This window comes from Gossypium hirsutum, chromosome A12 (assembly GCF_007990345.1).
Source record: "Gossypium hirsutum isolate 1008001.06 chromosome A12, Gossypium_hirsutum_v2.1, whole genome shotgun sequence".
Taxonomy (NCBI): Eukaryota; Viridiplantae; Streptophyta; class Magnoliopsida; order Malvales; family Malvaceae; genus Gossypium; species Gossypium hirsutum.
The window spans coordinates 97,458,397-97,479,119 of record NC_053435.1 but is presented as its reverse complement, the minus strand read 5'-3'; the positions used below and the strand labels follow the sequence as shown (position 1 = coordinate 97,479,119).

The 20,723-nt window shown below is 31.9% G+C and overlaps 1 protein-coding gene and 1 long non-coding RNA gene across 13 annotated transcripts; one reads left to right on the top strand and one right to left on the bottom strand.

The window, feature by feature from the left end:
* Positions 1-394: 394 nt before the first annotated feature.
* On the top strand, positions 395-1,278 carry LOC107941783 (uncharacterized). Its single transcript, XR_001695696.2, has 2 exons — positions 395-672; positions 925-1,278. It is a non-coding gene; the product is annotated as an uncharacterized lncRNA (long non-coding RNA).
* An 11,082-nt stretch (positions 1,279-12,360) lies between these two features.
* On the bottom strand, positions 12,361-18,084 carry LOC107941787 (WD repeat-containing protein 36). Of its 12 annotated transcripts, XR_005906409.1 has the most exons (8): positions 17,852-18,084; positions 17,127-17,222; positions 16,678-16,891; positions 15,016-15,152; positions 14,743-14,831; positions 14,299-14,438; positions 13,773-14,012; positions 13,385-13,678 (listed from the first exon to the last, which is right to left on the bottom strand). XR_005906409.1 is itself a non-coding variant. In XM_041083203.1 (7 exons), exons 1-6 carry the CDS (start codon positions 17,903-17,905, stop codon positions 13,842-13,844), a joined length of 687 nt encoding a protein of 228 aa, XP_040939137.1. In that variant the 5' UTR covers positions 17,906-18,056; the 3' UTR covers positions 13,385-13,678; positions 13,832-13,841. The 12 variants fall into 12 exon arrangements, 4 of the variants coding, with proteins under 4 accessions (XP_040939137.1, XP_040939138.1, XP_016730882.2 ...); XR_005906404.1 differs by lacking the exon at positions 16,678-16,891 and adding an exon at positions 12,361-12,861 and having other exon boundaries at positions 13,538-13,678; positions 17,127-18,084; XR_005906405.1 differs by lacking the exon at positions 16,678-16,891 and adding an exon at positions 12,361-12,856 and having other exon boundaries at positions 13,538-13,678; positions 17,127-18,084.
* Between the last annotated feature and the right edge of the window lie 2,639 nt (positions 18,085-20,723).

The window sequence follows — 20,723 nt, the reverse complement described above, 5'->3', positions numbered from 1 at the left end:
GATTTTAGGGTAAAAATAGCAATAAAATAAAGCCAAAGGATTGAATTGTGATGCGCTAAAACTATGAAGGACTAAAGGGGATAATATCCCTAGTCCTTATGGTTTGCATTTCGGCTCACAAGGCCCTGGGTTAAATTAAAAATGAAATAAAATTAAAGAGGTGAATTTAAAGAAAATAAAAAGGGAAGTGGGATTAGATTGAAAACCCAGAAAAGCGAGAGGGTCAGGGGCGTAAGTAGCCCAATCTCTGAAAACACGCGGATCCTTTAACTGGGTCGGGTCATATGCGGGTTGAAGGGGCTGAAACGATGTCGTTTAGACGTCTAAATTTTGGCCCCTAAACGGTGCCGTTTCATCACCATTACTTAAGTTAAATTTTTTAAAAAAATTCATTTCATCAGACCCTTTTTAAAGAAAAACCAAAGAACCCCCTCCCCCTTTTCTCAACTATCTGCTAGTGTTTGAAGACCTTCATTGCCGTCGTCGTCGGTCCACCGTGGGTGGTGGTTGGGGTCATGCGAAAATAGGTTTTTTACCCCGATTTTGAAGCGCCCGAAGGCCGTTTTCTCTTAGCCCAGGAGCACGAGAGAAGAGACCTCTATTTTCCCCTTTGGAAGTCGGTTTCAACAACGGAGTAGGAACTCCGACGATGCGACTCTTGGGTTACAACAAGTCTTCTTTTCTCTTTCCCCTTTTTATATATTCTGTTTTAAAAAGATTTGAAAACTGAAAATAAAAATAAGGAAAACAGAAAATAAAAAAGACAAAATTCAACCTTTTTGTTTTTTTTTTTTGCTTTTTGATTGCTTAATCCTCTCTCCGTGTGTAAAAAAAAAGTTACATTTTGTTCTCTTGGCTATATAGCCAAATACATCTCTGTTGCGTGTTGTGTTGTTTCTATTTCCTTTTTTGGTTTGCTTGCAGGTTGGGAGCAAGGTCAACGAGAGGGGCTTCCGTTTTGGTGCAAAGGACAGGCAGAGCCGACCCTCGAGCGGTGTTGGCGCCGAGGACGCACGTGGCTGGTAGAAGGGAGGCACGGTGCTAGGGCTAGCTAGGGTTTCTGCCTCTGCTGAAACCGTTTGGGTCTTTGGGCCTGCTAATTGGGTCATAAGATTTTTTGTATTTTGGGCTATTTAGGCTTTGGGCCTTATGTAAAAGGACTGCTCTTATTCTTTAGATTTTTGTTTTTGAACGGGCCGGGCAATTTTGGCCCATTAAAGATATGTTTTGAGAAATCGTAGTGCTGGAAATTGATTTAGGAGATAATTTGAATGTCAATATTTTGTGAAAATTTAAATTTTGCATGAGGTTTTATGTAAAATAGGTAGAAATGTTGCTGAAATTTTTATAAAATAATTTTACCACTACATTTCCTTTTCGAAAAAAATAGAAAAGTGAGTTGCTTCGACAATAAAATGTGACATTTTATATTCGAATCCAATGACTGGGTCGAGTATAAGGTATCACATGTCTATTTTGAGTTTAGACATTGTGACATGTATATAGTATTATCTTGTTGAATAAATGGTCAAGGTTGATGCCTTTGTAATTGATGAACATAAGTTTTTGGTATGGTTTTGAATGCCAAAGGTTATGAGTGCATTAGTTGGAATATCTAGGTGGATGAATGAATTTAGAAATGGTAAATATATTTATATAGTTAAGCATGTCATATAGTTTGGTATGTGATTGATCATTTCAAGTCAAGTTTACTAAATTGCTTGGCTCTTAATTGCATATTGAACATGTTTGAGATGGTAAATGAAATAATTAATGCATGAATGATTGAATTGGAAAATTGATTAGGTCTAAATGATGAATGTGTATTGAATGTCATGCTAAATGAATGATTGGAATTGTAATAAACTTGTTTGGCATGTTTTGGTTAGATAGAATTGCTAGTTGGTTGTTAATGTTGAAAAGTTTTGGTTAGAAGCTATAGAATAGGTGCCAAAATGTACATTTTGACAAAAATAGGGGCCATGTCTCGACGACCAACATCCCACGCCGCAATGTCAGTTGACAGTAACTGACGTTGATATGCATGAAGTTGCGGCGTGACTTACTAGGTTGGCGAAGTCACGGTGTGAAAATTGTGAGGTCGTGATGTCAGCCCAAGATTTTCAAACTTACAATTTGTTCCTATTTCATGCTTGGGTTAACAAAAGAGCTTTCATAAGCTCGTATAATATCCGAAAATGATTGTATAACATAAATTGAATATGATTGATACTTAATTACATGTTTGAATGATTAAATATTGTGTAATTGACTGCAATTGCTTCGGAAATGAATATAGCATTCCGTAGCTTAGACCTAGCAGTCAGGTCAGGCAGAGGGTATTACAATTCATACCAACGTAAAACTTAAGTGATTTTGACAATCTAATCGTTGAATTTGTTAATATATATGTACTTGTCATGCATGTAAGTTTTTGAATCAATCTTATATCTTTATCATATTGATCTAAAATATTGTTTATATTAATATATATTTAATGATTGAAAGCTTTTTATTTAAATGAATAGTTAGAAAATTTTAATTTATGCCAAATTTTACATGCATGATCTACATCAATAGAATATGAAATATAACAGTTGGATTGTTAAAACATTAATTATATAAAAAGTTAATGAAGGGTGTAAAATCATTTAAGTTTTACACCGACGCAGGTGGATCCCTCCCCTATTTAAAATATAGGAAAAAGTATAAGTTTAGTTATTTATGTATGTTTTAAATTACATTTTGATCTTCAAACTTTTTCAAAAATTATTATATGGTCATCAACATTATCAGTTTGTTACGTTTTAGCCACTGAACCGTTAGCCTCTATTAACGGTGTGACAAAAATATCACATGGCAACTAAATTATCATTTGATGCATATGTGGAATCTACAAAAATGCCAGATAGATTATTAGCATAATTGGCTATTTAACCCTTTTTAACCATTAAAATTTTTTCTTCTCCAGCGACTCTTTATCTTTTTTTTTTTAGTTGAACATGGAGAAAGTATGGCGTAAATTATGTAACATTGGTGCAAGAGTTTAGTCTGCTGTTGACTGTGGCAAAACTAATGTTGAATCATCCTTGTTTCATCCTCCTCTAAGAATCTGCCTTTGTTAGCTAGGATTTTCCATGCGAATGATATTCAGGAGATGGGACCAAAAACTCATATTTTCTCAAATTCATTAGCAAATGTGTTGTCTCCAACAAAACAAATGTTGCAAGGCATTTGTAGGATATAAACTACAAGTTACCCAAAATATACATTAACACTAGATATTTTACTTTTTGGGTAAAACATTTGTATGGATTGGGTCAAGAATACCACTATAACCTTTAGCAAAGGCATTGATATACCATTTCCATGCAGCCGGTATCTTTAACTTTCTTTCTTATCTGAAGGTCGACACCGCCTGTGACAGCCCTAATTTGGCCCTAGTCGGAAAGTGGTTTCGGGACCACAAAACCGAGTCATAAAAATAATTAACCGTTATAATCTATGCTTACTGTATGTGTACATGCACGTGTGAAAGTTTCATGTTTTAATTTTATCATTTGTATGTGAAATAGATTAAATAGGACTCATGTGAAATAAATGTGAAAGATGATAGGTTAATCTCAAAGTGGTGTAATAATGCATGTTAGAAAAAGGATGGGTTTGCATGTCAAATATCCATTTTTGACAAGTAGTGGCCGGCCATGATGAAGTGATAGATAAAAATATGTATTAATTATTAGTTAATGGCTTAATATTTTATAGTATAGATGAATAAAATGAAAATAATAATAGAAAGAATGGGAAGAAAACAAAGTCTTAACTTTGTTCTTCTTAGCCGAACCAAAAGGGAGAAAAAGGGGAGCAAACATTCAGCCATTTGAAACCTAAGGAAGGTTAGTAAATCAAGTTAGATTTTTGAAATTCTAGTTTGTTTTAGGTTACTCATGCTACTTACTTAGCCCATGCCAAAACTTTGAATTTAGATGGTTGAATTGAACATTCGGTTATGGTAGATAAGGAAGGAATTTGATTTTTATCTTTAAGTTTTGATGAAGAAATTGTTGATGAAAGAAGTTGATCTTGTTAAAAACTATAATTTCTAATACTCATATGTGTAATAGCCGAACCTAGACTTTGCTTAATGTCTTGAACAAATGCCAATTAGGTGTTTTGAAATGGATAAATTAGGTGCTTGATTTCCTAAAGGTTCGGCATAGTACATGATATTTTTGTTAGTATGATTTCGAAGAATTTGAGTAATGTTATGTATAAGTAAAATTATTAGGTACGGTCTTGGCGGTATATATGTACAATTGATCTATTTAGCTAATAATATCTAGGGTGATAAATAATTAAATAATATATATACAAAGAATGTGTGAAAGAGTGAATTGGCAATAATCTCTTTAGGACAGCAGCAGTAAAGTGATTTTGGAAAAATCACTATAAATTGTGGGAGTTGAGTTAGAAGCTGAATAAATTATGTAATTAAAGCTTGATGAGTCTAGTTTCTTATAAAGAAACTATAAAAGCAAAAGAATTTCCGATAATGAGATAATTGAAGTAATGTGGGACAGAGTCAAAATGACTTCTAGATCCCCTGTTCTGTTTTTATAAAATCACTATAAAACGTATAAAAATATTAAAATGATGAAATTTATATGCTTAGACTCCTTAATTAGTCTAGTTTCAAATGAAATAAACAAGGACATGTTTTGAATTCTGTACAATGAGAAATTTATTTCGTAGTGAAGAGTGGTCAGATTAGTCAAACAGTGAAAAAAGGGAAACTTTAAGAAAAATCTGGTATTGATTGGCCAAACTAAAAATTCTGAAAATTTTATGGATAAAATATATATGAGTCTATTTTCAGGGAAAATTTACGGAAATTGATTTGGAGTTTCGTAGCTCCAGTTATAAATAATTTAGTGACTGTTGCTCAAGAAGACAGCTTATTGTGAATTTGTGATTATGAGGTAATCATTGATAAAAATTTGTTAAGGAGTTGCTTAATGTTTTCTTATAAGCTTACTATAATTTGTATGTGTGAAAGTCGAATATATATGTATTATATTCTGAAAATAATATTTGAATAGTCGATTAATGTTTAGTTTAAAATTTGTTGAATTAAAGCTCAAGAGCATAGGGGGCAATTTCGAATAAGGGAAAAGAGAAAGCAATCGAGTAGCCTATCCGCAGTTGTTCAAATAAATCCGAGGTAAGTCTTTGAGTAATGGAATTTAGCTTATGATTTGATTAAACAATGTTATATATTTATATATATAGCACAATAAATAAATTGTGACCTGATGGTTTCTCTTGATTTACATATTGAAATAAATGGGTAGTGCATCGGCTTGTAATCGAATGGTTATAGAAACTCATGTAGAGTAGCGAAACGGAATCGTGTCATTTGTATGAGCTGTTGAGCCGAAAATGAATGATGGATAATCATGTTGTGTTTGTGATCTAATAATGTAAATGAATTGTTAATGATTTATAATATAAATATATTTTGTGCATGACAATTGAGGATTATATCCGGGTTAAGTCCCGAAGGCATTCGTGCTGGTTGCTATTTCCGGGTTAAGTCCCGAAGGCATTCGTGCTGGTTGTTATTTCCGAGTTAAGTCCTGAAGGCATTCGTGCTGGTTGTTATTTCCGGGTTAAGCCCCGAAGGCATTCGTGCTGGTCGCTATTTCCGGGTTAAGTCCCGAAGGCATTTGTGCTGGTTGTTACATTCGGGCTAAATCCCGAAGGCAATTGGGTTGGAAATGTGCGATCTTGTTGTAATAATTTCTATTGATGGGCTTACAACCCTAAGATGATCAGGTATGCACCGTATATACATTGAAATTAAGTTAAGATTGACTATGAGCATGTAAGTATATGGGTTGAAGTGTGAAGTAACATAAGTATGTGATTTTTGCGTATTTGCATTTATTTAGCCTTGTAATTGAATTATATATATTCGGCATAATTATGAGGTTAGTTGGGTAAAAAGAGATTATCTACATGATACGAATTCGTGTTTAAGGAAAAATTTAAGATGACATGTATGAACGATAGGGGTATATTTAATCATGACTACATTTAGTCAAAAAGATGATGAGCCTTATGAATGCTATGCTTTAGTTATAAATGATTTCATTACTTAAGACTTACTAAGCATCGAAATGCTTACTCTTTTTGCCTTCATTCCCTGTTTTATAGATTTTGTTCGTGAACTATCGGACTCGGGAGATCCAAAGTCAAAGTCGTCCACACTATCTAAACCTTTCGGTACTCTTGTAAATGAACCTTGATAATGGCATGTATAGGATTGACTTTTGATGTTAATTACGTATCTTTTTGGTGATGTATATATGTATAGCCATGCGAAAATGGCTTGTTAAGTTATTATATGCGCTCCACATAATTAATGTGTATGTGTGGATGATAATCGATTAATGTTTTAAATGTTTTGATGTGAATTAAACTTAGGAATGAATTAAGGTACTATTTAAATTGAGAAGATTGCTTTGCATAGTGTATAAACGAAATTCGAATTCGAAGGTATGCTATCGGAAATTACCTGAGTATTGTCAAATGAATTTTCGTACTTATTTGGTAATATTCCTTACCCCCTCCGACGATGGATACGGGTTAGGGGTGTTACACCGCCGTAGACGCAAGAGGACTCTTAAGCGGGTACCGGTTGTTGCGGTGCAATAAAGGTGATACTTCTTTCGAGGCGACAATAGTTGCCTTCATTAAACAACCCATTAATAATTATAGTCGCTATCGTGCCGACTCGAGTTTGACTTCTACTCCGCCAAAACATCTACTTTCTGCCTGAGTACCCTCTTGTGTCCATCTCGATGTTAGCCTTCGGATAAGAATTAAAAGCCTAAAGATACCAATTGCCTAGAAATAAATAAAAAAATTTCCTTGATTACACCAGAAAGCCCTTCGTTTTTCCTTATATTATGACATCAATCTTATGTATGGTATATGTATAATGCATCATTTGTGGGTATCGAAAAAGCTTGAACTCATGACCACATAACGACCATCAACTAGCCCACTCAAACCCATGACTGCATCACGGCCGCCGATTGATACCTCCACTTAGACTTCGACCTGTGACCGTATCAAACATTGTTACCCTGAAACCTGACTTCTATAGGATCGGTTTGTGAGGTAATATTCCTATCCTGGCATGACAAATGAAATATATGTGTTCTGAGATGTGTTACCACATCCCCGACCCCTCAAATCTACCTATAAATTTCACAGTTTTATTCTTAAAATCCTAAACCCTAAATCCTAAATAAAAAATCTAACCTTAACTGTAACGGCCTAATTTTCAGTGGTTTCGGAAATGGTGATTTGAGATCACTAAATTCGACAAATAAGATTGAACAAGATAGTAATTTAATATTTATGAGTCAAGTAAGGATTTAGAAGAATTTGTGAAATGGTGAAATTAGTTAATTAAAAGAATTTATTAGGTCAAACGGGTCAAAAACGAGGTATCGAGACCTCAAAATTGAAAATCGAGCTATAAATATTTTTATAAATATTTATGGAGTGTCATTGAGTTAGTATTAAAGTTTTGTTAGAAAATTTTAACGTTTGGATAGCTAATTAATTAAAAAGGACTAAATTGAAAATAGCGCAAAATTTGTTAAATTGTGAGTAAATAGCTTAAGTATTTAAAAAGATGGATTTAAAGATCAATTAGACCCAAAGGTTAATGGCTCGACGGTTTGGGTATGAAATAAGCAAGAAAACAATGTGAACAAGGGGAAAATTGGAAATAGCATAAAAGTTAATAGTTAAATAATGATGTAATTGAAAAATCTAGACATTTCTTCATATTTTCTCAGCCAAAATGCCATAGAAGGTCTGGAGAAAGCTTTTTTTCATATTTTTACATCATGTGAGTTTAATTCTTGCTTTTTTCTTGATAATTTTTATGCTTTTATGACTTTTACAATTAGGTCCACTTATAGAATTCATTAGTTTTTTATTTTATGGGTGAAATTGGAAGTTACCCTGGATGGATAAGGGAATTTTATGATGAATTATTATGAACTTTAAGTTCTAATTTCATATTAAGGTGGTTTTATTAAGTGATTTTGATAGGAAATGATATTTAGGACCTAATTGTGAAAAAGTTGTGAATTGAAGGTTTCTGTTGAAATTCAGAATATGAAAGGTTTTGAAATAGTTTATAATGATAAAATAAAGTGTTAATTGAGAAAAATCAGTTCAATTGATGGGTGAATTGAGCAGGGACTAAATTGTGAAAATTGTAAATTTTGGGGTAAAAGTGTAATTTCGAAATTTGAACAGCATAAATTGTGAAGTGAAATAGAAATCAAATAAATGCTAATGAGTAGAAATATTTTATATTATAGATCAAGAATCCAAAGAAGAATGAGGAAAAGAAAAAGTTGCGGAATAGTCCCTAAATTTCAATATCTTCTACAAATTAGCCGGGTAAGTTCATATGGTTGAATTTAGATGTTTATTTGTGAATGATTGAAGTAATGTGTTATTATATATGAATTTGTTGTGGGATTGTGTAAATTTTATTAATGAAAGAATAAATGTGGAAATGCAAATTAGGAAAAACGCAGGTTTGAGTACGTTCGTATCGTGACATGTGATGAATTGACGGACAAGACCATGGTTGTTCCATGGCAAAGTGTGAAATGTAGGTATGGTATCATCCATACTGAGTTGTGATATGTAGGTATGGTATTATCAAATCCATACTGAGTTAAGAAATGTAGGTATGGCATTGCCCATACCGAGTTGTAAAATGTAGGTATGGTATTTCAATGAGGAAAACCATACTGAGTTATGAGTCGTGGCACTGAACAACGACGTACTCAATTTCGTAAGCCGTTTCCTAATTTGATTATAAGAAATAAAAGAGAAGTGATCCAAATGAAAGAGATTGAGTAGTTGTTACTGTTGAGCTCAACTATGTGAATTATTATAACAATGGTTGTGAATCGCAGGAAACTTTAGTAAATGTTTTGGTATTGTTTGGAAATATTATGTTTGGTAAGCATTACTTTTAAACCTATGAACTTACTAAGCTTCAATAAGCTTACTTGTGCGTGTTTGATATTTTTATGTAGATTGAATTGAAGTGAAGTTGGTAGATCGGATCAACACAACAAAGCACGCTATCCAGATCAATTCCGATAGCTTTTGTTTTATGTTTGAAGATTTATATGGCATGTATAGAGTTTAAATGAAATGAAGTAAAGATGTCAACATTTTGTACTAAAACAGTTTTTGGTTAGTAGCAGTAGTTTGACTTTGAAAATTCACCATAAATTATGAAAATCTCATTAGAGGTTAAATAAAATATGAAATTAAATCTTATTGAATCTAGTTTCACGTAGAAGAAACGGTGTAAGCAAAAGGCTTTCATATCAGGAGATATTTGAATTTTTGTGAGACAAGGTCAGAGTGATTTTGAACTCCCCTGTTCTGATTTGTAAAAATCATTAAAAATTGTACAAAAATATTTAGGAGTCATACTATATATGTATGGATTACTTATTGAGTCTATTTTTAAGAGAAACAATCTTCTTGGTTATTTTAATTCTGTACATGGAGAAATTTGATTCGTAGTGCACAGGGGTCAGAGTAGCCGAACCCTGAAACAGGGGAGACTTCAACTAATAAACTGTACTAATTGGCCCAACCAAAAATTCTAGAAAAAAATTAGTAAGTAGATATATGAGCCTAGATTTGGGGAAAATTTATGGATTTGGATTTCGAGTTTTGTAACTCGAGATATGATTTTTTTGCGTCTGTAATGCAGTTGGACAGCTTGTGTGGAAAGTGTGATATAAATTGTTTGAATTTGTTTAAGTGCTCAAATAAGTTTAGTAATGCCTCGTGCTCGACTCCGGTGACGGTCTCGGGTAAAGGGGACATTACATTAGCCCTAAAAACACTTACAAAATAGGAGGCCGAAGAGCTGGGCTCACTTTCACACACCCTCTCTAAAATCAGCTTATTTCCCTAAATGTAAAAAAAAAAACCTATTTGACTAATTAAAAAGAATCAACTTATTTGGCTAATTTAACATGTAATTACATTTAAAATATCATTCAAAAGAAATTGAACAGTTATATATAATAAAGACAGCAAGTCAATAAGTGATAGTATTATATAATAAAGACAGTCAGTCAACAAGTGATGAGTGTTATGATAAAATATATTATACTTTAAAAAATATAAATTTAAATATTGAAGATGAAATTATTGAGAAAAATAATCATAAATTATAAATATAAAAAAAAAGAAAAAAATTAAAAAGAGAGATAATAATAGAATTGCAGCTAGCTTAGTGGTGGATACCAAGTCAAATCAGAATCGGTCCATCGTCCAGTTATATATATGTAATTAGCTCATTTTTCAAATTCGTGAGGCCCCCATCCCTCCTACACATTGCTTATATGTTGGTTCTGCAGCAACCTTAACTTGGCAGCTCAAACTTCCAGCATATGATTAAGAAAAATAATATCCTGACCATAATAGAGATTGCAGGAGTAAAGCGGGCGCAATGCAGGATCTACTTTTTTGACCTTCAATCTGCTCACAAAAGTACAAAACCTTGCATTTTAGCTCGTTTATTAAAAAATAATTATATTAATTTCAGTACGATAGAGGAATAAGTAAAATAAATATTTATTTTAGTGTTTATATAAAATATATAATAAATTTATTCTATAACTTTTACATATTTATCTAATATGATCTTTACTTTTTTTGTTGGATGTAAATTATAATTTTTTGAAACTAATAAAGTTAAAGGGTTAAAAAAGTCTTAAAATCAATTAAATTATTTTAAATTTTAAAATTATTTTGAAAAAATCTTAAAAAATTATAAACGAAATTTATTAAAAAACAACCAACCAGTTAAAATTGAATCTTTTGTGTTGTTGAAATGTAACTTGATAACAATTTTAAACTAAAATTGTAAAAAAAATATTATAATTTATTCATTATGTTATAAAATAAAAAAAGATGGAGAAAATAAAGAAAATATGAAAGCAATAGAGAATGTATCTATTTATAGGCATAAAAAGTATAAAAGAAGTAGAGATCTAATTCTAATAACTATTAAAATTTAAAGTAAATTAAAATTTTATATTGATCATAATGGACATCCACTTAATAAAATATTCATAACACATATTGTTATGTACTATAATAAAAAAATTGGTACGTATAATTGAATAAAAAAAAACCTTAAATAAAAAGAATCATACAATTAAAGCATTTAGTAAAACCAGCCGACAGAGTTTGGAAGGTAAAGCGTGTTGTTGTTGTTTTTCAGATAAAGAAGGCGTGGTGTTGAGAAGCAAAGGCATGTGGTGTGAGGAAAGGCAGTAACATTGGTCTCACTCCCTTATCCAAAACACTCACACCATCACTGCTCACTGCACACAACCATCTTCATTTTATTTTAGATACCGGTTAGTAACCAAATATTATACTTGTTATTTTATTTATCTTTATATTTTATGATATATTTGATGCTAACAACTAACAAGACCTACACATTTGAAACCTCGAAATTTCCCTCACATTCAGCACCAGATTACAAAGAGACAGCTATTTACTATTTTTCTTTTATCCTCTTTGTGGTTGTCATGTCTTATGGGCCAGCATATTCTTTTACTACTGTTTTTATTTCTTTTCCTTTATTGTTTCTTTATTTTCTTTTCCTCTCTAATTCCTCTCTTACGAAAAGCATTAGAAATTAATCAAATCACATGTTGATGTTGGGTATCTATAACAGTAGACATGAAGTGAATGTGGTGGTGGTGGTTTTGATGAAGGTCAATTTACCCATATAGAGTGGAGAGTCGGGGGATGCTGAGGGCAATAAGATGGTTATTTATGCTTGAGAGTCGATCTCTTATTCATTGTGTGAAGGGGTATATACAAAAGAAATTTCATGTTTGGTGGTACTAACGTGATGAATTTACTATCATGTTATCATTGTAAAATGCATAGGAAAGATATCTCTAAGGGGATATATTTTGTAATTTTTTCTGAACCGTGGTGTAAAGTAGTTAGGCCCACGTAGAGTTTGGTGACTTAAAAAGTCACATTCTAAACAGAAGAGTGGGTGTCCTATTGGGGAGAGGCTTCCGTCAAGAACAGATGGCTAGATGGTGGATGAAGACCTTTTGAGAGTTGTCCATAGGTCAGGTCAAGACCTAACAAAATTCTAGGCCCAATTGATAGGCCAGGGCCTGGGCATAAATTTTTTCTCAAGCCCAACTCAGATAAAAATGCTAAAACTTGAACCCAGCCCGCCTGTATTGAAATTTTTATTTAATTTTTTTATATAAAAAATTTAAACATATAATACATAAAAAATACTAAAAATATTAAAATATTTATTTCCTAACAAATTGAAAATAAATTAAATAATTATACTTAAATAACACTAACATATGTGCAACTTAACAAGCAAATGCCTTTAAACTAGTAGCAAAATTAACAATAAAATAAGTATAATATCTAAATAATAACAATAAAATGTATTTTTGTAGGAAAACAAAACAGTGAGAAAATAGTAGGAAAACCACAATAAAACAATAGCTTTTTTTTTGCAAATTCAGGTTGGGCTCAGGCCAAAAAAACCTTATCCGAGGCATAGCCCATTTTCTAATTGGGCCTTATTTTGTGCCTAAGCCCATTTTTTGGGCTTATATTTTTGTCCAAACCCTCCCACTTTTCGAGCGAGCCAGATGGTTCTGCCCAATGACAAGTCTAGGAGCGGATGGCCAACTTGCAAGGATGGTTGATCCTCCCATCTTCTCTGCACTACATGAGAACAGATTTTTAGCGGCGTTTTTTGACTTTTAAAGCGCCACTAAAACTATTAGCGGCGTTTTCACAAGCGCCTTTACAGAAAAGGCCACAAAATTTTGCGGCATTTATTTAAAAAAAGTCGCTAAAGACCATAACCTTTAGCGGCGCTTTTTTTACAAACGCGGCTAAAGACCATGACCTTTAGCAACGCTTTTCCCACAAACGCCGCTAAAAATCATAACCTTTAACGATATTTTTTCACAAATGCCGCTAAAAACCATGACCTTTAGCGACACTTTTTTTACAAACGCCGCTACAAAACAAACCTTTAGTGGCGCTTTTCCCATAAACGCCACTAAAGAATATAACCTTTAAAAAAACATTTTTATTAAATAATATTTATTTTCTATATTATATTTTATTTTTGAAACTTTAAACTATATACTTTTAAAGATAAATAAAAAATATTAATTAAATTAAATTTTCTATTAAAATTTTAACTTTAAAACTAAATATAAAAATTGATGAGTTTAAATTTAAAATTTAAATATTATGTTTAAATAAATGGGCAATCTACCAACAACAGACAGATAATACAATTTATGAAAATTTATGTCGATGAGAATTTTTAGATAAATTTTAAGCACATTTACATTTATGGAAAGAAAGAAAAACAAAAAGCTCATACCAAATTCGAAGTAACAAAAATGGAAGAAAATGCCAAAGAACCAAAGGGAATGTCGTCCAATTCAAAGAGACAGCACTCGGATGATTCTGGTCCTGGTGAAAATTGGGGCTTCTTCAGCTTTGCCAAGAAGATTACATATGTCTGCTCCAAAAAAGACAGAGCGATGTTAGATACATAAACATCTTACATAAATGTACATGAGATACAGAAGTAAATTAAGGATGCTTATTCTAACTTGTCCAATAAGGGGAATATCCAGTTGTGCAAAAGGGGAAATGACTTCCACTTCAATACCTGCCTCTTCCTATGTTTCCCTTATTGCCCCTTCAGCAGCAGACTCCCCATCATGAGCACTTCCTTTTGGCGTGTCCACATAACTACCTTGACTTATTCCAGATTGGAGATTGAATCTCTCAATCCAACCCCCTGCTGTCCCTAGAACCGCAAAATTACCACAAGCGCTGATGGCACAGGCCTGCAACCAGATAGAACAAACCATCAGTCACAATTCGTATAGTTCATGAAATACTAGTTTCTAGCAGGGTTTCTCATCTTTGAATAGTTTAATATCAGAAGTATTTGCTGCTTAATGTTTTAAATGAAGATGAATACATCAGCCATCTTGTCTATATTCTATAAATAGACAAATTCAGAAAAAGCACTGAATGTATTCACTACATTTTGGTGCAGGAAAAAAGATATTAATACATAAAACTCGTGGAACTAAAATACAAAATAGTAGGAATTTGATAGAGCATAACCTTCACAGGCGTTGGATTTTCAGGACATGGTCTCAGGATATGCTCACCAATCACAAAATTTTGAAGTAGCCACACATATGCCTGTTCAGAATCCATATGGCATGTAACCACATTGCACCAATCTCGTTCCCTGATTTCATCTTTTTTATTGAAAGAGAGAGCCAAACTTAGATCACTTTGACATAACAAAAGAACATACCACCATACAAAATCAGACAGTCTGCAAATTTTCATTTAAGTTTAAACGATAAAAGAGCATATAGCAGAAGATCATACTACATTGCACCAATCTCGTTCCCTGATTTCAGCTTTTTTATTGAAAGAGAGAGCCAAACTTAGATCACTTTGACATAACAAAAGAACATACCACCATGCAAAATCAGACAGTTCGCAAATTTTCATTTAAGTTTAAACGATAAAAGAGCATATAGCAGAAGATCATACCACAATCAAATGCGATAATAGGCTCTAATTTCAGTTCCTCCTCCTGAAATTGAAAATAAGAAACTAAGTTGAACAAACAACTCTGTCTGCTGCAAAACAGTAAAAAGAAAATGAGATCGAACATAAAAGATTTAAACAAAAAACAGAGATGAACAAACAACTCTGTCTGCTGCAAAAGATACTTCAACCGCTCCTTTCCCTTATTATCCTGTCATTCAACCAAACATTAGCAAACCATAAATTACACTTAAGGAACAGAATAAAAACTTTTACCTAGAATACTCAGCGTCACTGGCAGCATTTTGAATATCCAGTATTCCCTGAATCTTCTGCTTTTTTAGTTTCTGCATTTCTTTGAGCCTGTCCTTCTCTCGCTTACTAATTTCTGGATCAGCCCCATTAGACTCATCCTAAACAACAAACAATAAAGTGCAAATTAAACTTTCCAGCAACTTACTAAAACCCATGTAATAGAATTTATTATTAAAACACTATTATGTCAATTTTCCAGCAACTTTATTACTAAAGCATCAATTACAAATCGGAGAATAGAATATAATCTTCTTCGTTATGCACATTGACCAAATAATTTTGAGGAATTGAGAAAGATAACAGATAATTACTACTATTATAAAAAAGATGTACGAACTCAATGTACTTTTTTCCTATTTTTTGTGCTGCGACTGTCATACAAGGATATTTTTACAGTCAAATATTTCATACAAACAATTGACTTAAAGAGAAAACAAAAGTATGGAACGATGAAACTACTAGTCATACCTGCACTCTAGTCCGATTTTAAAAAAAATTAAAGAAAACAAATATAACCACATATGGAGACAGGAACACCACAATTTAAAAGGGATTAGATTAGACCATGGACACAGTGGGATTTAGCTTTAATATACGTGAGTTCATGCGTGCATATGCATGTATACATTATGTAACTGTGTGGTGAAGCTGGCATTTGAAAAAGAAATCATCCACAATTCTTTTTCTTCTCCATCTTAAAGCTAGTTTTTGAGCATATACCCCACAGCTTCTCTGTAAAGAATCCCATTGCATAATTACTGAGATAAACTGATTTATCTTCTACACTTTCTACTGTATAGTTGTTATTTATTCAACTTCCCATGATAGGTGAGGATTTAAACATCTATTCACAGGCCATTTATTTTAAATTCCTGAACTTACCCTCTAAAATATAAGTTTTGAAAAATATAAACTACACAGACATGAGACATACACATAGGTAACAACAATGCCATGTAATAGAAATGATAAGGCAACCCAAATTTTCATACAGAAGCTTCTACCAGGGACGATATTAAAGCAAGAAAGAGATCAACCAGACTTGTTACGCTGAAGATTCACAAAAGAACTGCAGCTTAAAGGATTCTCTTGAACCCACCATTAAATCACCTTTTGCATGGATACAGAGTTACAGATGGGGAACTATCCCACAAACAAAAATGCAAGAATCACTCATACGAGATCTTAAAAGAAGTATATGATGAAGAACATAATAAATTGTCAAAACTATCTAAGAGCCATTTCTTTGAAAAAACAAGCTAACTACAAGATCAACATTGGGCTTGACTCCTGTCTATTACTTTTTGGATCAGCAACCAGTACAGCCCACAAAAATAGATGACTGCATTAATTATTGTTAGATCAAAAAGCAAAAGAGAGGACAGCAAAACAAATAACTGATCTTTATAAACTAGAAAACATAACGGTTTTTATTCCAAACATGAGCTAAAATCATAATTCTTCTGCTTAAGACTACCTAGATGCATTTGAAAGTTGATCTTGGCCTTAGTTTGTATATTAGGTGTTTAAGACTACAGAAAGCATAGTTATGCAAACTGAATGAAAAATTATACAATGACACACAAGATAGTTACATAGCTTTTAAGTGGAAGAAAATTTTACCTGCTTTTCATTTACAAAGACGCGCACAAACTCACCAATTTTGCCAGCTCTTCGCAGCTTTCTCATTCACAAAACTTAAGTTTTACCAAAAGCGCCGACTTAACTACCCTTGAAATAACCAGTTATTGTACTCATCTAATCCTCATAACTTAAGTTTTTTTTTCATATGGGTATTATCTGGAACCGGTGTTCATGACCATCCATTCATGGAAACCTACACTGGTCATAACACATAAGGTTTACATCACCAGTCAGCTTCAAAGACGACACCATAATTCATATTACTAATTCGTGAGAACTTCAATTAAAACAAAATAACTTTCAGATTACAATACTCAACAATATTAGACAGTATTTTCAACAATAGGCAGCCAACTAATCTAAATACAAATTATTATAAGAAATTAGAAAGAAATAGTAACATTAGTTTAACTAAAAAAAAGAAGTACCAGATTGCCAGTCTCCGGAAGTGAAAGCCATTGAGAGAACAAGCGATCGACAAGTAGAGGAGTGGTTTTTAGTGCAAATGGGGACACTTCAGGAAGCTGCAAAAGCTCAGGGTTCAAACAAGTAACGTCTTCCACTGTATCGATTTCCATTTTTAAAGACAACGACATCTCGCCTATCTTATCAACCACGCTAAACAATTCAACCACTCCAAACCCCCTAACTTTTTCAGTTCTTCAAATACAAAAGTCAATAGAAACCAACGCCACTTCGCTTTCAAGAATTTTCCAACTTTAAAATTAAAAAAAAAATTCGTTCCCAAAATAATTACAACACTTCACTCCAATTGTTACGGAAAAAAGACTTTACAATCTCTTTTTTTTTTCCCCTCGAACCGGAAGCAGAAAGCCACCGCTTAAATCATTCCGTTCACCGAAATCCTAACTGTCGTCAAGTTATGAATAAATCGAAACACCAAATTCTTCGAAACTTCTGGAAAGAAAATTTTAACCCGGTTTTCCCTAGTAACAAAACTTAGAAATCACTTTCCTCCCAACACTTACTGTTCGATAAAGAAACACACGACTGTTCTGTGCTTTAGAGTAAACTTAATGGACTCTCTGAGTAATAGGGAAAAAAATGACTGTTCTGTGCTACGAGTCATGATATAAACCAAGCTTGAATTAAGATGAAAATGAACTAACAAAGTCGAGTATAACGAGCTTACATCGGTTCCACCCATTGCTGGTTCACATGGTTCACATGGGGAAAAAGATACCATTGGTGTTCACATGGTTCACGCTGCTGTTGGAGAGTTTCATTATTGAAAAGGGCAACGGAGGGGTGAGATTGGGGTGTTTTGAGGATATTGATTTTAGGGGAAAAAATTAGGGGTTTTATGTCGGGCATGAGAAAAAGAAAACATTTTAGAAAGGAAAAAGATGCCATTTAAGTTAAATAATTATGTTTTTTTCGGCGTTTCTAATCTCCTAAATCTCCAACTAAAATGATACCGTTTACGTTAAATTATTTTGTTTTTTCGGCGTTTCTTATCCCTTAAATCTCCAATTAAATTTTACTTAAAACATATCATATTTATAAATACTTAACTTAAATTTACTTAAACCTAATGATATTGTTTTAATTTTTTTATAAATATATACATGTTATTTTTATTTGATATTTATTAATTTTTTAATTATAAACAAGTTAAATATTTTTAATTATTATTATTTTTCTATTATTCATTGAATTATATGTAAGTTGTGGATTTAGTCATTTTACTTTAATTTTGAAATTTTTAAATTGTAGTATTAATTAAATGGTAGCTATTAAATTCGTTAAGTTTTGCTATTTCTAAAATCTAATGTAACAAACATATTACTCACAAAAAGCCAGTTACGGATTTAACGGTTATCATTTGTGTCAAAATTAAAATTTCAAAATTCGAAAAGTATAGGGACCAAGAATGATCTAATTAGATAACATGAACTCAACCTACAACTTTACGCACAATACCAAGACGAATAGCATAATTTAACCAAACATATATAATTGCTATCATTTGAGTGATCATGATTAAAATTTTAAATTTTGAAAAGTACAAAAGATAAAATTGATCGATTTGAAAAATACAGGGACTAAAACTAATCAAATTAAAATATAAGGACTAAATTTTAAGTTTAAATTTCACTTAAATAAATTAAGTGTAGAGGAATTAATTTGAATTGAATTATTTTTAATATATCAAAATATTTTTAGATTAAATCCTAAACCATTTAATATATATATATAAAGTTTATCTATTATCTCTTAAATAATTTAAACTATAATCATAAGTTTAATATATTCAATTTAATATTATCTCTTTTACAATTATATAAGAAATCGTTTAATATATAAATTAAAAAATACTAATTAATCTAAACCCTAAACTTCTTAACCCCTATCTCATAGACACTAAACCCTTGACCCCGAACCTTTACACCTTAAACTCCAACCCTAACCCCTAAACATTAAATCATAATCCCTAAACCCATAATTCATCATAAACCGTCAAATACTAGTTAACTCTTAAACCTTAAACCCTAAACCATATATCTTAAACCATAGTTAACTCATAAACCTTAAACCCATATATCTTAAACCATAAACCTTTAACTATAATGATAATTAATTTAATATTTTAAATTCAATACTATCTCTTTTACGATTATATAAGAAAATATTTAATATATTGTATAACTATAAATTTTAATAATTATTGTTTTAGGAGTTATAGATTAGTGTTTATGATTTTTTTGGGGTTTAGGGGTTATATGACTTTTAGCGGCGTTTTACCAAAAGCGCCGCTAATGCTCTAGTCTTTAGCGGCGTTTTACAAAAAGCGCTGCTAGTGCTCTGTTTTTAGCGACGTTTTACAAAAAGCGCTGCTAGTGCTCTGTTTTTAGCGACGTTTTACCAAAAACGCTGCTATTGCTCTGTGTTTTACAATTTTTGCGGCGTTTTTTGATAAAACGCCGCTAAAGCCCTATTTTCATGTAGTGCTAGGAGGTTGACTGGAATTACACCTTCCGAGTTATTGGTCCTTTGGTGGCTGGCCAATTAGTAGTGCGGGGGATGGCGAGTGAAGAGGCGTTTGCGGGTGCTCCTCAGATGACTTGTTATGTTACCACATGTCCAAAGCTAGACGAGGTATAACACCATGCTTCAACACATGTTAATTATTTGTTTTGATCAAATTATATAAAAAAATAAATTGAAAGTTAAAATAGGTTTCGAATTCCTATACGTTTTTGTGAATTTAAAATTTCATATCTCTACTTTTATTTTGAAGAAGTTAGTCTGTTTACTTTTTAGATTTAAAAATTAGGTTTAGCTGTTATTTACCATCGTAAAATTCTTTCATTAATTCATTTGTGTGACATTTTAATTTTTTTCTTTTTTTAAACAAAATTTATTCGATAGCTATGTAACAAAAAAAAATGATGTTGAAGATATTAATGTGGAATTTTTTCCTTAAAAACACCCATTCATATATGGCATGATAAAATAAAATATTTAGATAGAATAACGATTTTAAGAAAATTGGTGTCAACATTTTAACCAAATAGTTAATAATATTAACTATTTAGATTAAATAATAATATTATAAAAAGTATAGACACAAATTTGTATTGAAAAGTAAAATTTTAAATCTCAAATTTCAATATAATATAAGGGTGAAAACCGAAATTTAAGCATTATAGTAAAAAAAGGTTTTATTTATTGCTTGACCCTTAAATTATACTTATATTTTATATTGATACCTAAATTTTTTGTCGCACTTTAGTATCATTGTTCCGTTACACTTTTTAACTCCAACCGATAGTAGTGTTAAAAAAACAAGCAATCAAAACACGAGGCTTACTCAATAACCGCGGATGTGGATGGTCATCACATTGACTTTTAATCTACACTTTTCAGTAAGAAGAAGAAAATTTAACATCCACAACTTTCTTAACCGAACTTTTATCAATTTTTCTCACAATTCGGGTGTTTGCAATTTTGGATAATATTTGAAATTATATAATTGCTTCAAAATTTAAATGTATTTATTT